This window comes from Cariama cristata, unplaced genomic scaffold, assembly GCF_000690535.1.
Source record: "Cariama cristata isolate BGI_N322 unplaced genomic scaffold, ASM69053v1 scaffold20693, whole genome shotgun sequence".
NCBI lineage: Eukaryota > Metazoa > Chordata > Aves > Cariamiformes > Cariamidae > Cariama > Cariama cristata.
Window position 1 is genome coordinate 68,089 of NW_009609304.1, and position 22,667 is coordinate 90,755.

The window sequence follows — 22,667 nt, forward strand, 5'->3', positions numbered from 1 at the left end:
GATTTTATTGTGCTATATGTCACTATAATCTGAACTTCAGTGTTTATGTGCATTGCCATCATAATCTCAGTTGTTGAGATTTGGTTTCTCAAGTCACACGGGAAAGAAATATGCTGTGTGACTTAAAGTTCGTGTTTTAGTTGCCAGCAAAATACAATTTTTAATTCACTAAATTAGTTTAAACTAGGAATGACGGAACTTAGATGTCCACAATTTAAAATTTCCTCCCACCTTTGTATAAAAATTGCATTATTTCCTTTTACCAGGGACTTTAATACCCCTTAGTTTTGTTTTTTTTTAAAAAAAAAATAAACCACAAGATTTTATCTGAATCTGAGATTTTTCCAGTTGATTTTTACGTTGTATTTTCAAAAAAAATGTAGTATCAGAAGGCCAAGCTCTATTTGTGCAAAGACGAATCCGCCAGTGTTGTCCTCCCCACACAACTGTATGTTTTAGAAGTGACTCTTACTGCTGGGATGGATATCTTTGTTCAATTGAAAAGGAAAAAAGAAGTGAAGAAACATGAACACGTAGCTGTCATCTCAAGTTGTTTGTAAAGTCATATATAAAGCCTAGAGCTGTTTTTTAAAAGGGTTATGTTGAAAACATTTTGTACAAACAAACAAAAGAATTGTTTTAGAATGATGTGAGGTGATGTCAATTGCTTCAGTGTCAGGGAAGGAGTGAAGTGAACCACAATAACTGAGCTTAAAACCTTCTTGGATGTTTCTCTTTCATATGTATGTACACTTCACTCCCACTTTCTTGGGAAGAATACATTAATCATTTTGCATTTCCAGTTACTCTTCTCCTGAGAACTGACTGGAGCGGAGCCCTTTACATTTGAGGAGAATTTGGAGGCTGTATGGCCTAAATCAGAACATAACAATAAGATGGTAGCACTTAGTAAGTGGAGAAAGAGAGGCAACAGCTGTTGCTATAGAGCACAAAGAGTCTTTTTGTGTCAGAACCAAAACATGGATGCATATTCTCATGGTACCTATTATCTGTTTAAAATCTTCCTGTCTTGGAAGTTAGTAACATAAGGAAAACTTGCTGAACGATGCTAATGTTTTTAGGAAGAAATATTTCTTAGATCATCCTCTAATGAAAAAAAAAAGAGAGTGGGAATGTCTTAGAAGTTGATCTTTGTTTATAATGTTATCAGAAAAAAATGCAACGTGCCAAGGAAATTGCAATTAAGACAGCTACCATGTGAGTGCAAAATGCCACAGTAATGAATTATTGTGAAGTACTCTGTGCATATTTTCTTTATTATTAAAGGGTCAATAATACTTTTTTTGTCTTCATTAGCTTCCACTTTCCTTTTATTCTTCTGTAGGTTCTCCTTTTCCTATTTTTTGGCTTTTCTTCAAGCTCATTTTAAAAAGTTTTGACCTGCTATTCTGTGACATGGAATTTCAGAGTTTTTGTCCACATATATAGCTGCTTGCCATAAAAATAACTTTTGGGAGATCTTAAGGTCCTGTGTTTTGCAAAGCAATTACCTCCTCTTAAAACTGAGTTTCTTTCTTACTCTTTCCAATACCCTATCACTGTTTTGAATGTACTAAATGTAAGAGTGACCATCTATGTCACTAAACGGGTAGAATGTTTTTAGCCAAGTGTGACCCTTTCCAACTACTGCGCTCCCCAAATAGTCCCTTGGTGTATTTTAGCAATTAGAATGGGGCAGAGAACATTTCCAGTCAGCAGTTTGCAAGCAACCTCCCCTACCTTTGGACTTTTAAGACAGCTATGAAATAGCTGCCCTTGGCTCCCATCAACTCATAGAGATAGAGCCTGTAGGTTCGATGCATGGCTGAGACACTGCCTTGCTGCTTTCAAAATGTAATGGACCTGTATCATATGAAACAGGATTAACACTGCACATTTAAAAGCATTAAAATAGACAATGTCTCTGAGTCTTCTACCTTTTTTCCTCTTCAGACTTTTACTTGTTCTGAGGAATTGCACCTATCCACTCATGAAAAGGAGATTAGTTCAAAATGTGCTTGGAAGTTTTATCTAAATTGACAGTCATGCTGCAGATTTTTTTCTAGAGCCGTCATGTGAGACTAAGACTACACAATGGGAAGTCAAAAGCCAAAAAAGGAAAACAGAAGCAAAGGAAGAGGGTTAGAGACAGGTCTGGGACCTGCGGTCTGGGGTTGGGGTGAAGGAAGCCAGAATGGGTTGCAGCTGAGGTAACTCAGGGGTTTAAATGTGCTATGTAAATTTAATACAACCTAATAATGTGTTTGAATTAAGGATTAAATGAACATTTAAAATGTTTGCCAGAATTTTGATACAGCATCACTAGTTAGTGGTGTCAGAATCTTTAATTTCTTTTCCTTTTAAGAATATTCCAACCAAATGTAATCTCTCTATACTTTATTTTTCTTGTCTGGAAATTAGAAATAATACTACTTTCTCTTATTTAAAGTTGGAGGAGCTAAATGAATGGAGAGTAATACTGTGTAGTCCTTGTTATTTTTGTGGGAGTTTTGCAGGCACTTATTTTGGAAGTGCAATGTGTTCTTTTTTTAATGTCTGTATTTTTTCCAATCTTTTAGGATCTCAGCAGCAAGGACATGAAGAGAGATTTGTACATAGTTGCCCATGTAATTCGAATAGGTACAGTATGATTTGGTGCTTGAAATAAATATAACTAACAATGTGTTTATGATATTTTTAAATGTGTGTTTTAATTAACTGACACGATAACTCAGTCATAGACCATGTCTGTCTGCTGAAATGAATATGCAGACCATATGTAGCTTAAGTGTTATAAAACTACTGGTGACTGTTTAACAGTGATTATTTTTTTTCCCAGTCTAAAACAAAATACTTGATTAAACACCACATTTGAGGGAGGAGGGAGGAACTAAAAAAGCTTTTTGTTTAGTGTTCCAAAATTTCAAATGTCTTTTTACTGATGGTATATAGCTAGTTTACAGGGCAGGACATCAGCATATCTCACCATTCACACCTAGTAAATCAGAGACCGTTAGTCAAATAGATAAAGATCTTTTTTCAACTATAGGAGTCTGCAGTGCTTCCAAGAACCCACACTCAGGTTTGAGGAGATGCCTATAAAATGTAAGAGCAGGGAAGCTGTCACGCCTGCCAGGTGTTCTTTCTACCTGCTCATGCCAAAAAGGAGTGTTAGCAGCAGTACCTGCCTGCTGGAAGCCCATCCAGCTTGCAGCCCAACATTTAGCAGGTTACACTTGCTTCTTTCCAGATTCCCTTGGCTACTTGCATAGAGCTATCCAAAGGAGAGATCTGGATGCATATTGCCTAGACCTGACCTTACCCAAGGATGAAAGCCCTTCCTTGCTAATTTGCTTGACTAGTCACCCTTTATAAAGTGGATTTGTCTGACTATTTGTAGGCCAGGCTAGGCTTCATTTATTATTTTTGAGATTTACAATAGCAAGAATGGAAAATGTTTATGATTGAAGTTGAATTTAAAATGTGTCCTACATGGTATATTGCAGTGCTTGAAGTAGTTCACGGACAGTTAGATGATTTTTTTAGCCCAGCAGTGTGTTTAAGTGAAATGACTATATGACTTCTGGTACGTGAATTAAATTACTAGAATTTCTTTTAGATGGAAGGTGTTGGATAGAAAAAAGCTCTAGTTAAAAAGGATATAATGAGTTCGTAACAGGGAGTTAAATGGTTCTAAATTATGAATGTATGTACTTTCACTGAGAAATTAGCAAGTAAGTATTTTACGTATATTAAGCATGACTTTTTACTTAGGCCTAAAATGTTAACAACATATAGCAGCAATAACAGACAGTCTCTTCAGTTGTATTGTTCTAAACAACTGAGTAGTGCAGTGTCTTTCATGTTTTTCAGGTTTTCAGTTAACTGAAAAATACCTGGATAGTGTTTGCAATGAAAGGGTATCTAACCCTGTTTCCAGCACATTCGCTACTAGCACCCATTACCAGCCACAGATACCTTTTCTTAAGTAACAAAGGTCTAAACCGCTTAGTGAAACCATAGCTTTGTCGTGTTGTCCCGTGAATGACAGTATGCCTTCTAAGTCACAAATGTGTTAAGGATTGGTTTTTCATTATCTGACTTCACTGTGTCATAAAGTATCTAAAAGTTAGAATTACTCTGTATCACTTGGTATGATAAATGAAGCTTGTAGAAAGATATGCTGTAGTTCAAGCTCAGATTTTTAACCTTGATGTTAGAAGTGCTGGACAAATTATTATGTGTAATGTAACAAGTTGGCTTAGGTTATCATAGTGATTTTTCTGATCTTGGCTTTTTTTACTCTATTAAAAAACTGCTTTAACAATAGGAGGTTAATCATTGAGCAGCTTTGTACCTCAGAATTCTCCTTTATCTACTCCAAGACAAACATGAGAAATGCCACAATATATGATACATTCCCTTAAAGCAATTGTGTAAAGTGAAAATTTGTGTAAATACTGGACTATAATGGAAGGACCACAGTGAATCTCTGTGTGGATGCAGAGAGGTGAGTACAAGCTGTATTCTTGGCTCATTCAAGCGATGATTTGTAGTCAGCCCAGCTGGATGGAAATATGTGTCATGGAGCTGCAAATCAAAGATGGCCAGACATGATGTTGTTCACTTTGCCCTTGATTGTTCTGTTAGCTAAATGAGGTGATGTGCCTTAATCAGAGTAGCCCAGTGCGTCAGGTAGGTTCAAATGGACCTCTGGATTTGAAACAGTATAAGAAGAAAAAAAGAATGAGAAGTTGTAGTGAGTTGACCTTGGCTGGGCACCAAGGTGCCCACCAAGCTGCTCTATCACTCCCCTCCTCAGCAGGACGGCGATGGAGAATAATAAAATGGAAAAAACCTCATGAATCAAGACAAAGGCAGTTTAATAGAGAGAAGCAAAGGCTGCACATGGAAGCAAAAGAAAACAAAAGATCTATTCTCTTCTTGCTATCAGCAGGCAATGTCCAGCCACATCCCGGGAAGTAGAGCTTCAGTATGTGTAGTGGTTGTTTCGCAAGACAAATGTCGTAATAACAAATGCCCTCTCTCCTCATCCTTTCTCTTAGCTTTTATTGCTGAGCAGACATCATATGGTATGAAATATCCCTTTGGTTAGTTTGGGTCAGCTGTCCTGCCTATGTCCCCTCCCAATATCTTGCCCACCCCCAGCCTCCTGGGTGAGGCAGGGGTGGAATGTTGGAGGGACAGCCTTGATGCTGTGCAAGCACTGCTCAGCAGTAGCCAAAACACTGCTGTGTTACCAACACCTTTTCTAGCTACCCATACAAAGCACAGTACTATGAGGGCTGCTGTGGGGAAAATAAGCTCCGTCTCAGCCAGACCCAATACAGAAGTATAGGAAAGACTGCAAGCTGTAGTTGAAACTTACTGTAGGTATGGATACTCGAAGGGATAATAGAACAGAACAGACAGAATGGCTGCATGTGAATCTCTGATGTTTTAAATTTCTGTTCATTTTAGGTCGCATGTTGCTAAATGATTCAAAAAAAGGGCCTCCTCATTTACACTATCGCCGCCCCTATGGCTGTGCAGTGTTGAGCATCATGGATGTACTTCAGTCAATTTCTGAAATAAAAGAAGAGAAGGATTTTGTTCTCAAAGTTTACACGTGAGTAACTCCTAGAAGGAAAAGAATTAGGAAAACCACTTCATATATGTTGAGTGATGAGATACTAAAACCATATTAAATATCAAGGTGCCATAAACTTCATTTGCTGCTTTTTTCCTCCTCACAAGGTAAACTAGTGCTGTTGGCACTGGGTTTTGCTCCTTTATTATTCTAGAAGCTCATAGAAACTAATGAATGTTTTCACAGATGTTTTAGGTATGTGAAATGCTTCAGAAATTATTGAATATTGCCCAAATCTATGTGACATGCAAAGCTACACTTTTATTAATGTGATTTATTTAAAATCTGCTAAGTTCAAAATGAAAGAAATATGCTGTATTTTACCTGATGAAGGAAATAGTTACTTACACACCATCTCCTATTCCTTATCAATCATGGTGACCACAAAAGAAGTAGATAACAACTGAGGTCAACAGTGTGTGACCAAAAAACTCAAAACGAGTCAACATTATTTGAGCAAGAATCTATCTTCAGTTATTTGTGATTTTGAACTTTGAACTAACAAATTCTTATTATGAAATGTAGTCTCGCAGTCATAATAAAAAGGCCACAAACTGTCTGGAGACTGCAGGGAATATTTAAATCTCTTGTCAGGGAGGATAAATACTGGCAAGATCTGCTTTGCAGATGGGCTGAGATACAGCTGACATTACTTTGCGGTCTGTGGCCACTATTCCAAGTAATAAGATAATTTGGGGGTTTATAGAACTTTGTTATTCTTTGAGAAGTGCATTCAGCAGCAGAAAATATGACATTCAATGGAAACTATAAATGAAAAAATGGCTTTCACTGTTCACTGAAAGATTCTTGGATATGTCTTCATACATTAGAAATCTCTAAGTCCGAAGAAAAGTCTCTCAGAGTCAGCTCTTCTATTCTGCTTTTGCCAACAGTTATGAAAACTGTAGCAAAAATGTCAAGCTACAGGGAAGAAAATGGTTGTCTGTCTTCTCTTCGTCAATAGAATCTGGATAATCTTGGCATTTTGTCACCATTCAGTTTCACCTTACCTCAAACCAGTGGTTTTTGGTTATATAGTTTGTTAATGTGGGCCTTGTAGATATGGTGTTAATATATTGCAACTGCAACATTTTGAATGTTTAGAGTATTGGAACATTCTGAATATCAGATTTCTGGTTTGAAACCCTTTTAATGCATCTTTACTTTCTTATTCACTGAAAAATAGGAGAGAAAGAAACTTAGAAAATACTGTACTTCTCCATTTGACAGTGACAAAGTCATGCAGCCACTTACAGCGGTGCAAAGTCCTAGTGCTATGATAAAAAAAAATCAGAGGGTAGAGATCTTCCCTTTCCTTCCTCTTAATCTGAAGTGTTTTGTTAATTTAGATTCCCTTCACAGCACCTGAAGTAGCAGCTGTATCTGCCTAAATGTTTAAGTAGGTTTATACCAGCTGTGGTTCTTCACGTCTGCTTCCCCACACCCTTTGTTTTCAACATCCACGTGCAGCCATTACTGCCTTCCCAGAGAGGAAGCAGAGCCCATAATAGAATTCAACTCTGTAATCAGATGCTTGTAGTTTTTTATCACTGTTATCATTCACTTGGGTTGTTACAAATCTTGTACATCTTTTATGTTACTGCTGTTTGGAGTGTTCTCTGTAAACCTCCAAAAAAAATCTTCAGAAGGGAAAATGGATGTATCTAAAGGGCACCAGCTTATCCCTTTTACAGCTTTAATAGCTGTTGGTCTTCCATGACAAAAAGTTTTCACAGGTTTATCTGCTTGCATCTTCTCTTTGTGCATTCTTTTAGTTAATCTCCCTCTTCTTGCTTTGTAGTCTAAAATTGAAATGACAGATTTTTTTTATCCTTTGTAAGTTTAAAATCTTATATGAATGCTTAAACAACACTGAACTGATTTTCTTACCTGCTGCTCTCATTTTCATTATTGTTAAAATGCCTTAGGCCAACCCAAAGACATCATAAAAATGAAATAAGGAGGGAGGTGTATTTGTATTTTTAAAGGAGCAGTAAAAAGCATTCTTTTTGTATGCTATCTGGCTAAAGCTTACAGCTGCCACAAATGAGGCAGTCAGCATACACCCAGAAAAGCCTTTTCACAGGGAGAAGCTGAAAAAAATTGAGTCTGAAAACCTGACAAAGGCTGAAACAAATACATGGTGTTTCAATGGAGACTTTTGGTGGATCCACAAGAGAGAATGCTTATGGAGGGAGGGAGAATCAATTTACTTCACCAGTCTTTCTCAGCTTGCCTTATTATTATTAAAGATTTATGTCTGAAAAATACTTCTTTCTCACAATCCAGATTTTCCTGTTTGTTAATCCCACGGTCATGTTATAATCTTACTAAGAGGATATAGTACCACAGCTCTGGTTATAAGCTCATTATGTAAAAGCATGAAGGTTTACTTTTATAATTCTTTTTAATAAAATACATGTAAAATATTTAAAAAGTGAGATGGAAACTAAATTCTTGATCTATTTTTTTTCTAAGATCACTTGATTTCGTATTTTATATGAATTTTTATCTTTAATGAAATTTTTTGAAATTGAATTTACTCTTTGTGTCAATATTTCCATTCCCCTAATAACTTCATGTAATTCTCTTTCATATTACCTTTTTCAGTTTTACTTGTTGGCCATTTTCTCTCAGTCCTCTTTTATTTTCTCCTTATCCAGCACTAGCTCTTAGAATTCCTGCCTCTTAATGTGGTGTATAGCCTGAATACCTTTCCCTTTTGATATTCAGTTGTTGCTATTTGCCCAGCTGGACAAGACTGTACATTGCATTTCTGTCCCCATCTGTCTGACATCAGGGTCTGATGTAGTATGGCAAACATTCCAAATGGTAAATTTGCTGTAGAACAAGCCAACCTGAAAAGGTGATGGATGGTTCAGAAAAAAGTCTTATTTAAACAAGAAATATATTTAGTATTTAGACAAGTAAATGTTAACACAATAAAATGCATTACAAACAAGTATTTTCAGGCCAGCGTTTCAGACTTGGGAGAATATTCTTCTTTGTGTTCAGGAAATGTAAAGTGCAACTTACATTAGTAATTGGTACAAAACAAGCTTTAAGCTATCTTTACAGTCCATTGATTTTGGGATAACTTGGTTCCAGGTTAATTTCCAGGCATATGTCATTGGGGGCTGAAATCTATTTTAACTTGCACTCCAGAGGCTGATACAGCAACTAAAAAATTATCAGAGGTTAGAAATTTTCTGTAACCTCAGCTGTGAGGATGGAGGATGGTGTAGAATTTGTCTTACTGGTTATCTCTCTACTTTAAGGAGAATATTGTTTGCAGTAGGAGAAATGACTTTTAATGTCTTGCAAGAGAAGAGAAGTAAACAATGTGAAGTTTATTATTATTTTTTCCTGACAAGTAAGCTGAGTATTGGTTAAAGTTCAGAGCTAACACAGAACACCACAATTACTGAAAGGGGTTTTGTACTGCCCATTAATGTCTTAGTTCTGTTGTGTTTTGGTTTTGAGAGATTGTTTTGGGGAGTGCAAATGTAGTCCATTTGCCATGCTGTTAAGGTCTGCCAGGTCACTTCATTGCTGACCTATTTTGAGTTACTGTGTGGATATCTGATCTCTCCTCCCAAAAAGGATGTAGTAGTTACAGAAGGTATGGAGTAGAGCAACTAAAATGTTGAACAGCATAGAGTCATTTCTTTATGAGAGAGATTGAGAATGTGGGGAGCTTCAACTTGAAGAGGAGAAAAGTGGTGATGGGAAGGGATATGACCAAGACTTACAAAATCATGATGGAGAGTAAACTGTTGTTCACAGAATACAACATTACAAGAGTTAGGGATGTTCAGTGAAATTGGTGGGAGATGACATTAAAAAAGATGGAAGAAAGTAGTTCTTTAGAAAGCAAGTAATGATCTTCTGGGTTGTACTGCCACAGGATGTTGTGAAGATAGGCATTATTAGCAGGTCCAAAGGGGATTAGACAAGTTTACGAACAACAAGTCCATAAGCAGAGAAATAGGAACAGACAGGGATGTGTCCTCTTAACATCCCTAATCCAACAATCTCAGGGCAGCGTGCATGAGCCTGGCTGCTCATAACAGGGTGAAAGGCTATTATTTTTATGTTCCTATGTTCTTAACAGTCAGCTGAGATATCTGATGCCTAAACCTGCTGCAGTGAAAGGAAGAATGTTGAGATAGGAGGAGGTAAGATTTCGGGTGGGATAATCCCAATCTATCTGCACAAGATAACTAGGCAAACAGGAATACAGTCTAATTGGCATTTTAGTTAAATGAATACTTTTGGATAGCATGCTGGGAGGAAGTAACCCAATTATTTTTCTCCATTTTTCCTTTTTTACTGTCTGTAATTCATGCTTTAATTTATTCCAAGTTGTCTGTGTTCCTTTTGGTTTTATAATAATCACCGTTTGCAGGGGTTGTCAGTAAGTGTGCCATAACTGGCTTTGTGGGTTATCTTGCTATCCTTGATGCTATATGGTTTTGTAATACTGAAACTGTAGAAAATTACCATCTACTACTTGTTCTAGATAACCTTAATTCCTTTTGCCATACTATTCTTCAGTTGCATAATGCAACAGACAAAAAAACTCCCTACTGTCTTCACAGTAGCTGGTTCGTATCTTACCCTGATTTTGCCGACATTATGTGCTCTTGGGGGGGGAAACAAAAAAAGGGAAAAAATGTTAATACGCTTGGGAGAAGTTCTACAAAGTGACTTATTTCTCAAGACTCCCATCTTGCTAGGAGCTGAAGCTTATAGTCTCCGGGTTTTGGAGTTTTTTTGTGATGTTTTTGTTTTTGTTTTTTACTTTTAAGAGTCAATAGGACAAAAGGTTAATTTTTTAATTCAATTGCACTTCAGAAGAAGGAAGATTTGCTATTGCTGTTGTGTTAAAAATTGCTGACTTCATGGGGAATCTTTAAATCTTGCAGTTGTGATTTAAATAAAGCGCAATTGAACTTAAAAGCAAATTAGACTTGATCAACATACTGTTTTCTCTTTCTCCTTTTCCTTTTTTTTTTCTTTTTTAACCAATAGCACTGTTTGTGGTATAGGTTCCATTTTTGGTTTTCAATCAGATTATTATACTATAAAATTGTCATTTCAGCTTCATGCTTACACTAGTGTAAAGTACTTCGTAACATTCACAGTGTGTCCCTTTGTTATGTAGTAACAAGCTATAGCACTGATGACACTTTTTTCCTGGTGTGATTCCATTCAAGCTTAGTGAGTTTAGCAGGTTGGTTATACAGCTTTACATATACTAGCGCAAATAAAATTGTGCGGCTTCAATGTTGAGATAAATAAGAATCCTAATTCAGATTGACAGGGACCTCTCTAGTCTAGTCTCCTGCAGCCTGTTCCAATCATACTTGACTGTCCTCATGCAAAAGCTTTTTCTAAAATCCAGTCTGAACCTTTCTTGTTTGTGTTTATGCCTGTTGCCTTACATCATCGCACTATGCACCCACTGAAGAATCTGGGTCTCTTTTGTCTTAATAACTACTTGCAGCTCTTGGAAGGCTGCTGTTAATGTTACGCCTCTTGGCTAGTCTTTTCCAGGCTGAAAAAGCCCAGGTCCCTCAGCCTTTCCTCCTACAGGATGTGCTCCAGCCACCTGCCCATCCACAGGACTCTCTCCAGTTGTCTGGTTTGTGTTGAAGAACCCCAAATTGAGCAGAGTATTCTAGATCTAGACTAACAACCGCCAAGTAATGTCTCTTCCAAACTGGCAGTAGAAGCATATAAACAAACACTAGTTAAATATTGGTAAGTTGTGTAAACAGTAATTTACAAAATATAATTCTGAATATAACTTATCATTGGAGAAGGTTTTGTCTAATGGATAAAGGCTGTGTCTTTGCTTTGTGAAAAGCTTTGGGAAGTTGACTCAACATACAGCACGGGTTACTTTTTGTGGGAGTAAGATTTTGGGTTGAATAAAAGTTGCAGGATGAAAAAAGACCTGAAGTATACAGATACATATAAAATATGATATAATAGTGTAGCTGAGTAAGTATTTATATATACATAGGGATTTTTTATTTTCCTAAATGGTAAGTTAGAAAAACACTTCAGCAGTTACAAAACCTATATGATGCCTGTATTTTGGTCCCTACCATTGTCTTAATACCTGAGGCTTCTTGTCTTTGAATATGTAAGTTAATACCTAAACTCTATGGAAGAGCTTAGGCATTAGTTAGAAACAAGGAAACTTAATGAAACTGAAGACGCCTGGCGCCTGGTTGTATAGTCAGACCCAGGAGACCTCTAAAGGTGCTCGTGACACTGAATCCAATGCTAAACACAACAACCGTAGTCACCTTCATTGAAAACACAGCTCACAAAGGAGAAGATTATATGGCTCATCTTTGATGTAATAGCTTAATAAAGAGAGACACTTCAATTCTTTGCCTTTCTCCCCCACCCCAATCTAATGTGTGTGTCTCATACAATGGGACAGTAGGCTATGGACTCAGAGCATGGGGCTTGTTTCCTTGATTACTTTCTCAGTGGCACTTCAATTCTTGCATTTTTTGTTTTGGATCCTAAATAGAAGTGTGGCACTTCTGATTCAGGTGCCCAAGATCCAAAAAGAAGCAAGCTTCCAGGTGTGCTCTTGTTCCGTTTCCTGCTTTGCTGACTCTCTGCTCATGTGATGATTTTTTTTTTTGGTGAGTTATCATTAAAAGGAGTCTGTATTTCTCCATGACTGGAAAGGAAACTGAAACATTTGCTTCTGGTGCTCTCAGCCATCTCTAGCACAACATCATTTTCAAATGCTGCAGTGTCCCTAATTTATCTCTCCAGAATCTTGCCATCAGAGTAATGAGAATATCTATAGAACTATAGATGAAGATAGTGATTTACAGAGGATTTTTTTTTAAAAAAAAACGTTGCTCCACTTCAAAATATTTATACATAAGGCATGGAACGGAGAAGTAAGAGATACTGGTTTTGATTTTCCACCACACAGTTACACAGTCTGATTTTATTGCGATGGAATAGCATCATGCTGCAGTACAGAGCATAGCCCAGTAATTGTTATATTCGTATATTCTTGTTGTCTTTATAATTCTTATTAACTTGTATTTTGAAGATAATATATTCCAATTTGGGGAAACAATCCTGAGAAAGGTTAAGAATGGAGGAGGGAGTTGGAAGTTAACCATAAAAAAAAACAAACAGAAGGAAACTCTCATGTAAGTGCACGTAATGTCATGTGATTAGTCTAAAGTCTCTGAAATTGCTAAGGGCATCAGAATGGTGATGGGAGATGTTAGGAGCTGCTGAATCCAGTAGCCCACCAGAGGTGAGGCTGCCACAACTCCGTGCCCCCAGGTCCAGCCAGGCACAAGGCTGAGCCTATATCCCACATGTGTACGTACACACCATACATACACATACAGCTGGCCGCACAGGTCAACACAGGCAGAAAGTGCACACTCATACAAACACGTACAGCACCAAAGGCCTCATCCTATTTTTCACTATGGTTTATCAGGGTAAAAACTTGTTAGTGGAAAACATACATACATAGATATACACACTACAAATTGCTCCAGTCTCTGGTTTTAAACACTCAGTTCAGGCACAGGGCATGGCCGGACAAGCATACTGACAGCCACCTATTTACTTATCAGTGGCCCATTTTATACTGTTAGCCTTCTGTTTCTCTACAATTCATATTAGGTCTTGAACAATCCCCAAATGCTCTTTACCAGCATCCCATAATGAGTCCTGTATCACCAAAGGCAATTCAGAGAGCCTTCCTGGCTGACTCATCTTGCTGGCTTTCAGGCCTGGACAATGTGCTGAACATCCTCCTGCAGTAGCTGTTGTTCCTTCACCTGCCATTGTTGTTCTTCTCCTTTGTGTTGAAAATGAGCCTTTAACTGCATAACATAACAGGAAAGAGAGAGTTAGTAGGAAATATTTATAAACAAATTTGTTATAGGTGCTGCCATTAAGTTTTGTTCTTGGTAAGATGTATATCCAGCCGGTTTGAATCTGGTTGTTTGATCAAGGGCAGTGCAGCCAGCTATCCTGCCTGAATATTGTTTGAACAAGGTTATAACCCACACACCAAATTGTTGTGTATTATTGGGACTGATACTAACAACTGAATTTTTCCTAGTGAAAAAATACTGAGTGGAAATATGAGCAATCTGTTGACAAATAATTATATTGTAATTTCTATCCTAGAAATTTATTGAGGATTTACAGATGGTCGTGTAACTGAAAATGAAATATAACAGTATTTGCAAATGCTTATTAAAATTATGTATAGATGAATAAACAGTTGTGAAATGCTCCTTCAGAAGATGGTATACATACAGAAGCATACTTTGTGGTGTTTTATATTTTTGTCCTACAATTTGGGGAGGGTTGCATTATGTTTCAAGGCATTCTGTAAAATACGAAGGTAAGCAGAAGTCTTATAAGTGCCTGAGATACTGGAAAAAATCAAGGTTTTATTTAGTCTTTCAGATGTCACTTTTTATTTCTTGATTTTAACTTTTTTAAAAAATTATATGACAACTGTTAGTTTCTGCTTAAAATAAATTTTCTACGTGCACAGAATTCAAATTGGATTTTGAGAGCTTTCTTTGTTCTGTCATAATATGAAGAGAAAAACAATGACTTTGATGACAGAAGAGTCACCACAGGCCCCAAAGTGTCCATGAAAAGGAGATAACTATTAGGGAATGTTTTGTTTCCTTCTACTTTTAAAAACAACAGTTATGTGGCATTTCTCCGGTTCATCAAAACCCCACAACCTTTCATGTTATCTCTACAGCAAAGTTGACTCTCCTGTCCTAAGGTGATTCAGCAGAAACCTTTTAACTTGAATTAGTGTTCTTTTTTTTTAGGTGTAACAACGAAAATGAATGGTGCCAGATCCATGAAAATATTATTCGCAAGTCCAGCACCAAATACACAGCACCCAGCTCAAACTATGGTAAATATTTACTTGTACATTTTTGTCATAATAACAGCTGAAGATTTCCTTTAGGAAACTCTGCATTATTTATAGCAGAGAAATTCAGTGAGATTATGCATAGCTGAATTTCTCTACATGTGGCGATTTAAAAGTTTAGCTAAAATTCATTCACGTTCAGTTTACAGGTAAAAATCTGCATTGCATCTGCCAATGTAACCAGGAATTTAGAAAAGAACCAAAACCACCTGATAATCTCTCCTTCTCAGATACGGCTGACAATAATATTAATTCAGTGTGCTAAATTTCCTTCATCGTTATATCTTTAGTGTTATTTTACCTCCAGAGAGATCAGCAGTGAAGAGAACTGATAGCCTGCTATAGTATTAGCTTACTCTGTGAGTCTTCATTTACTGGCTGTTACGGTTACTGAGTATATCCATGCTTGTGAAAACTGCTAGCCCATGGGAGGATACAACAAAAGCAGCAATCAGCGTTAACAGAACTTCTTTGAAAGTTTGGGGGTTTTCTGGCACTTGCTTAAGTTACTGTGACCAGACTTGTCTGCGCAGGAAGTGAAGAATTTGAATTTTATTCATCAGAATTTGCTTTGAATAAAACTGTCTTCCCTTTCATCCTGTATTCCCTTGAAAATTCCAGGTACGACACATATCTAAAGCTTGCTCTCCTGAGGATTCTTTGCATCCTTGTCAACAGAAGCAAAGCCAGAAGTTAAATTTGTCTAACATATTTTCTGACTGTCCAGAAAATTCTGACTGTCCAGAAAATAAGCAGTGTTTTCCTACCTACAAATTAATTATCAAGCTGACTGTGATAGTTTCAGTACTAAATGTTTCATTAGATAGTTGAGGAGAATAACTGTTTTGGCAGAGTTTTTGCCACCTTTCAAAGCCATTTTCATTTTCCTAATGAATGACGGATAAATATGGAAAGTAAATCTTTCTTGTCTTATCTTGTTACCTCATTTAATGATTTCTGTAGTTTGCTAATTAGAGATATCATTGCTATTCCATTCCAAATTATACTGGCTGATACGACACAGTTCTGCTTAGTTACAGCTAGTTTTGCATTTGTTAATGAGTATATGATTCATTGGCATACTGATGTCCAAATACTGGTATTGTCTTAATTTCAGTTGTTTGCATATTGAGATATTGTAGTGGAATATGCAGTTTACATTCCCATAGAAGATACTGAACACAACAAGAAGCAAATAAAACAGTTTTCAAGTTTGGAATTTTATTATATGCAAAGCTATTCTCCTTCCCTGCTGTTTCTCCTGTTACAGTTAAGGTCATCCACCACTTATCATTAAAACATTTTCCTGAATTATTTATAACTTGGAAAACTTGGCTTATTTGCATATATTTCCAATGCCAGGTGTCTGCCTAAAACTTCTTTTTCCTTTTTGAGGCATGAGCTTCTGTGAAGAGCAGAAAAAAAAGGAAATAGATAGCTTTTTATCCTTGCCTTTGGCTTTTTAAAATAATTATTTCAAACATTTCATTAAGATCTAGTACATCTCTGGAATAGGAGCTTGAAACTTGGCAGAGGTATTGTCCTGGTGGGAGGGGCAGTTTTGCAGGCTGACATGATTTAAGTGTAAGAAAGACAATTTAGGCTTCTGAGAACCTGCTCTTACAGTTGAGAAAATACTCAAATCACGAGTGTGGTTTTGCCCTGAAGAAAAGCTTTCTGGTTCTTTCTTTCCCCACCTTCCCAGGTCGTATGTAAAATTAGTCCTTCAGATCTGCTACAAGGAATACAAAAAAACTGGAAGGGTAGGCTGGGTAGAAAAGGGGACTGGAAAGTAGAATTACAAAACCTCTTGGGGAGAGCAAGAAGCTAGGCAGAAGTTTTTTGGGATGGTGGGAGGGTATCACATAAGTAATATATGTAATACCATGCTGCAAAATTACTTACTCTATTACATCTAGTGACTGATTTTTGTAGATAATAGATTAATTCTGGTGCTATTTGTTAAGTAGTAAGGATGTTGTGTGAGGGGAACTGAACTTCCAAATTTGCTCCAGTTCTTTGTTGGAATTCTTTTAACTTATTTTCATTTGTTTATTTTAATAGCAAGAGAGGATATAAAATGGACAAGTTTTTCTGCAAGTGGCAAAAATAGCCAAGACTGATTTCTAATGAACTTGCCTTCTGTGTTCTGTTAAACCTTCTGTAGCATGTACACACACAAATGTACACTCATACATGATATTCAAAGGGTTTGAATTTTTTCCATGGTTATAAAACCTCTGTTTTCCCTGCAGTGCTTTGCAGTGCTCTTCTGCCTACTTAACTGGACAGTTGTAAGTCCGTGTTTTGGCAGCTTTTGAGTACATACATGCTGATTGTCCAGCTGGCTAGTTGGCCTCTCTTTTCCTTCGTTTTAAGGCTTTATGCTCTTTTTTTCATCGCAACTCACAGTATTCATAAAACTTATACAATCTTCATGTTGCGTAGATATCTGCTTATTTGCCAAATTTGGCTGAAGCCAAACAACAGGCTTTAAAATTATTTCAAGGGAAGAGAGCAGAAAGTGGGTGGGAGGTACATGATATTACTGGTCTCATTCTTGTAGTAACTTGTGTAACAAAATGGCGACTAAATATTGTTCACAGAAAATCACAGAATCACAAAATGGTCAGGATTGGAAAAGACCTCTGGAGATCATCCAGTCCAACTCCCCTGCCAAAGCAGGGTCACCTACAGCAAGTTGCACAGAATCACGTCCAGGCAGGTTTTGAATATCTCCAGAGAAGAAGACTCCAGAGCCTCTCTGGCAACCTGTTCCAGTGCTCTGCCACCCTCAAAGTCAAAATGTTCTTCCTCATATTCAGATGAAACTTCCTGAGTTTCAGTTTGTGCCCGTTGCCCCTTAACCTGTCACTGGGCACCACTGAAAAGAGTCTGGCCCCATCCTCTTGACACCCGCCCTTGAGGTATTTATAAGCATTGATGAGATCCCCTCTCAGTCTTCTGTGCTCCAGGCTGAACAGACCCCGTTCCCTCAGCCTTTGCTCATAAGGGAGATGCTCCAGTCCCTTCATCATCTTTGTTGCCCTCCGCTGGACTCTCTCCAGTCGTTCCTTTTCTTTTTTGAACTGGGGAGCCCAGAACTGGACACAGCACCCCAGATGTGGCCTCACCAGGGCAGAGTAGAGTGGGAGGAGAACCTCCCTCGACCTGCTGGCCACACTCTTCCTGATGCGCCCCAAGATACCATTGGCCTTCTTGGCCATGAGGGCACATTGCTGGCTCATGGGCAACTTCTTGTTCCTCCAGGACTCCTAGGTCCTTTTCTGCTGAGCTGCTCTCCAGCAGGTCAGCTCCCAGCTTGTACTGGTGCACAGGGTTATTCCTGCCTAGGTGCGGGACCCTACACTTTCCCTTGTTGAACCTCATTAGGTTCCTCTCCACTCAACTCTCCAGCCTGTCCAGGTCTTGCTGAATGGCAGCACAGCCTTCCAATGTGTCAGCCACTCCTCTCAGTTTTGTATCAACAGCAAACTTGCTGAGGGTACACTCCGTCCCTTCGTCCAGCTCATTGATGAAGAAGTTGAACAAGATCAGACCCAGAACTGACCCCTGGGGAAGACCACTAGGTACAGGTCTCCAACCAGACTCTGCACCAGTGATCACGACCCTCTGGGCTCTGCCATTCCCAATCCACCTCACTGCCCACTCATCCAACCCACACTTCCTGAGCTTACCTATGAGGATGTTCTGGGAGGCAGTGTCAAAAGCCTTGCTGAAGTCAAGGTAGACAACACCCATGGCTCTCCCCTCATCTAGCCAGCCAGTCATGCCATCGTAGAAGACAATCAGATTGGTCAAGCATGATTTCCCCTTGGTGAATGCATGTTGACTACTCCTGATAATCTTCTTTTCCTGCCCATGCTTAGAGATGACAAGCCCATATATGAAGCTTAGGAAACAGCAGAACTTCAGATGGCTCATGCAAGAATATGTATGCAAGGCAGTGTTTGGTTTTGTATGTGTTATTCCAGAGAGTGAACAGAGAGGATAGAAAGAACTATTGACTAACTGCCATTCCTTGAATGAGATAAAGATTGTGGAAAGTTACTATATGAATGTAATTCACATTGATATGTGAAATTGGTAATACATGTTCAGCAGATGAGCCTAAGCTTGCGTAGTTGAGCTTAATCCTGTCATTTTCTGGTATCTTAATGCTTGTCTTTGTAACTTTGCCAATACATTATCCTCATTTTAGGGATGTAGTATGCTATAAATTAAAAGCAACTAGAGAAGGCAGTTGGACTGAGATTAACCACGTAATTATTCCTAGTCAAGCTATTCAGTTGATATACTAAACAAAGGGTCACATTGAAAGAGCTAGTTGCTGAAGTCAGTGTGACCAGTTGGTACTCCTGAAACATGTTGGGGTACCGAAGGGAATTTCATTAAAATGAACATTCCTGTATGAAGTAGTTAAAGAAACAAGTGGAGCAAATACACTTTGAAATTATTTTTTTAATGGTATTAAGTGGGATTTAACGCACTTTAGAGATATTCTGTGGCATTGCGTGATGTGGTGGTTCAGATAGAGGTGGCATTGCTTATACGTGTGTTGTAACCTACTGTATGTAAGGAACAGAAATAATGCTAAGTACTTCACTGTAACTTGTGATATCTGTGCAAAAATAAGGATTCTGATTTTTTAAAATTGTTTTTTAATATAATGTTACAGTCTTAACTGATCCGTTAAAGCAGTTTTGTTTCTTCCATTTCAGTTTTAAATTACTCTCAAGGAGAAAAGAACTCTCTATTTATATATTTGTATTAAATTAACTGTGGAGCAAAGCATTATTTTACTTGCATGCCTTGTATATACAGACATGTAATTCTTAGGTCTGAAAAAATGAACATCTTTGGTTTTTTTCCAGGACTTATAATATCTCTTCAGCTTCTTCGTGGTGACATGGAGCAGATTCGAAGGGAAAACCCTATGATCTTTAACAGAGGTGTTTCTGTTACCAGGAAGCTGGGTTTTCCTGATGTTATAATGCCAGGTAAACATAACAGCTCTACTCTTAAAATATTGGTCAATATTTTTCTCATACTTTCCTAGACAAATGCCACAACGATGGCTGCTTTACTTGAAGATTAATAACAGAAGAGTTGCCTTATTTATCAGTAAATGCCACTTCTGGATTCGGGGAGGCATGCTAAAACATTTTAATTAATGAACATTATAGTAACAGAAGGTGTTAAATTCACATGTATAGGTGGTGATCTGGAAAGATTACTTTGATATTCCCCCCACCTCCCCTGCCAATTGGATATCCCTCATGTATGCTAAGCATGGAGATGTTTCTTTTAAAATACATGAAGTTTCTTCTTCCCAATAATCCAAAGCCTGGAAACACAGTTTCCACTTTGTCACCTGGTTTTTGGAGTTAGTATGATCTTTTGTAGTGGCTGACAATACATGAGGCTACAAATCTGGTCTGATTTTCCAGCTGGCCTTACAGAGCACCTAGTCCATGCAATAGCTGACTTGGCTGAAGCATTGCTGTACTTGGTTTGCTCCTTACTTCTGGGGCAGCAGCTTGAGGTGCTTCTTGTTTTGCCAGAAGTTGAGGTAGCCCCAGTACAGCCAAGAGTTCATTTAGGGAAGAAACCAGAACCTAGCCAGTTATGCAATCAATTGGTATAAAACTTGGCATTATTCTGTCTTGATTTTTACAGTGTAGTAAGAAAAGGGCTTACTAATTACATTGTGTGTATAGCATTTGAAATACTACCTCGTTGCTATGCATTATAATCAAGATCAAGGATGACTTTGCAGACATGGGAAACTTTATAAAAGCATAATGGAAAAAGTATCAGATTTTATTACTGGAAAGACTGCAGTGACACATCAGTATCAAAAGTAGTTGTTGTAGCCTCATTATGGAGGCTCTTCAGAAAGCACAATAAAATTAGGGAGTAGGTGGGAAGAATTTCTAGAAACTAAAGTAAAAGGATTTAGAACAGTATGTGTTTTATTTACCAACAAACTTGAAAATAATAGTAATAGAGCAGCAGAGGATGTGGGCTATGAAGCCAATTATAAATTTTAGTTTTTAGTGACCTTATAGCAGTTCCAGTCTTAACCCAAAGCAATCAAATAGAGAAAATAATAAATATTGCATGTTGATATGCAGACACAGCTGCTGCAAGGTCGTCTGCTGTAATAGACATCACAACTGGATGTGCCAGCTAGAATAGTTAGATCACAGCTAGAAGAATCAACATCAAAAATAACTTTTACATACCTGTAAGTGAATTGATTCTCCTGCAAGAATTGGTTTATCTTCCATTTCTATGTATAGAGCTGTCCCTCAGGGGCTTCAGACCACTGAATTTTAGCAAGCTTAAGGAATAGTTTTATGGCCTCAGTTTTCCCCGTAATTGTTTTTTCATTTTCTGGGTCCTAGCCTCTTTTTACAAGCTGGCATAGTGGACTGTCTTCACTGTACTTCTGCTGTTTTGGGCAATACCTTTGTCCAGCACTTGAAGCAAGATAGCAGTTTTCATGCGAAAAGTACTCCTACGAGAAACTTTAAAAATTCTCTGGTTGATGCAGCTAATTCAAATTTCCAAACTTTCTTTCTCTAATTAAGAACTCTAGCCAAAACACTGCCTCAGTGCAAAGGATGTCCACCAAATCTTAAGTATAGTATTATGATGTTAGTGATATTCAGCCTAGAGGCGTTAGACATTTAAGTAAATTAAAACTAGATTCCACAGCGTATGTTTGCAGCGCTCTCATTGTAAGGCTCACTATACAGGTACAGTAGCGATCTTCCCAGCTTTGGTCAGCCCATCAGTTTTTTTCAAATGGTGTTATTCAAAAGACCACAGATGCTTGCTAATGTCATGTCTGTGAGAACCACAATTGTTGGAGAAAACACAGGGATTTTAAGATGATAGTCTATTTGGAATTGGGCTCATTATATATAGAGAGAGATCTGCTCAAAATACCGATTGATAGAAACAAATGTGTGAAAGGACCACCATTCTGGTATTAAATGCATACTGCCTCTCTAGAGGTGCTGCACACTCAGAGCTTTGAATCTCCTTGATTCAAAGGGGGCTACGAGAGGTCTGCATGTATTGAGGTTAGATGCAAAGCTTTAGGCATTTGTATTTGATAAAAAAAGGGCTTACATTTGTGGAGAAATGTAGTTTGTAAAGGTCTTTAAACACCAGGTAAGAAAAGAAAGGCAACCGTGAAAGTGTGAATAGACTTTCACTCTAGTGATAAATTAGGACATTGCCAGAGTAGAGATGAGATATGAAGAGAAAGGCAGCCATCAATGGTGCTCTAAACAAAAATTTTCATTATCCTGGGTATTCTCTGGGATAATGAAATGTATTGAAAAATTAGGAGATTAAAATATAATGTAACTTCACTGATGCAGCGAACAGCGTTCGTTCTAATTACTTATGAATTTTTTTTAAAATAAAAATATGTTCGACATTATTCAAGTGACAGCAGGTATTTGCCTGTTGTTTGCTTTTAAAACAATGGATCAAACTGGGATTTGAGTTTACCTTATGTCCAGATAGAACGTTTGGGTAGAGTGAGTTATCTTTCAGGTGGGTTAGCCAAGCCACATGAACAAGGAATGCCTATTTTGTGCTTATGTTGTTACAGCCAGAATCAAACATTCTTTCTTAGCTTTACTAGTATTGTCTATAGTTAGAAAATACTTCATTTTGGGGAAAACAAACAAACAAAATAACAAAAAACCCCACAGCCGAGCAAAAAAAACAACCCTGTCATGCACATTAGCAGTTCTCAACCATGTCTGCTGCTTTAATTGTCTGTCAAACTACCTTTTCCTTGCTTTGCTTCAGAACTGTTTGTTTCTCATTAAAGACAGGGTTTTCTTCAGAAAAGAGCACAGAAAGTTCATGACTTGTGTTTTGCAAGTGGATGCAGATTTTTTAAGGCAGTGTGATTTAAAAATGTTTTTTATGAATAACTTATGAAGGCTACATCACCTAGAATTGTTAAAATATGCAGTGATCATTCTGCTG

At 37.7% G+C, this 22,667-nt stretch overlaps 1 protein-coding gene across 1 annotated transcript in view; it reads left to right on the plus strand.

Moving 5' to 3' along the window:
• The window catches only part of DOCK3 (dedicator of cytokinesis 3), a gene marked incomplete at its 3' end in the record, with an annotated part of 115,692 nt that overhangs the window by 43,278 nt on the left and 49,747 nt on the right, over positions 1-22,667 (plus strand). Inside the window, exons 6-9 of the mRNA XM_009697506.1 lie at positions 2,580-2,640; positions 5,482-5,629; positions 14,521-14,609; positions 19,523-19,648. Coding sequence (XP_009695808.1) covers positions 2,580-2,640; positions 5,482-5,629; positions 14,521-14,609; positions 19,523-19,648 — 424 coding nt within the window. The remainder of the gene's footprint in view (positions 1-2,579; positions 2,641-5,481; positions 5,630-14,520; positions 14,610-19,522; positions 19,649-22,667) is intronic.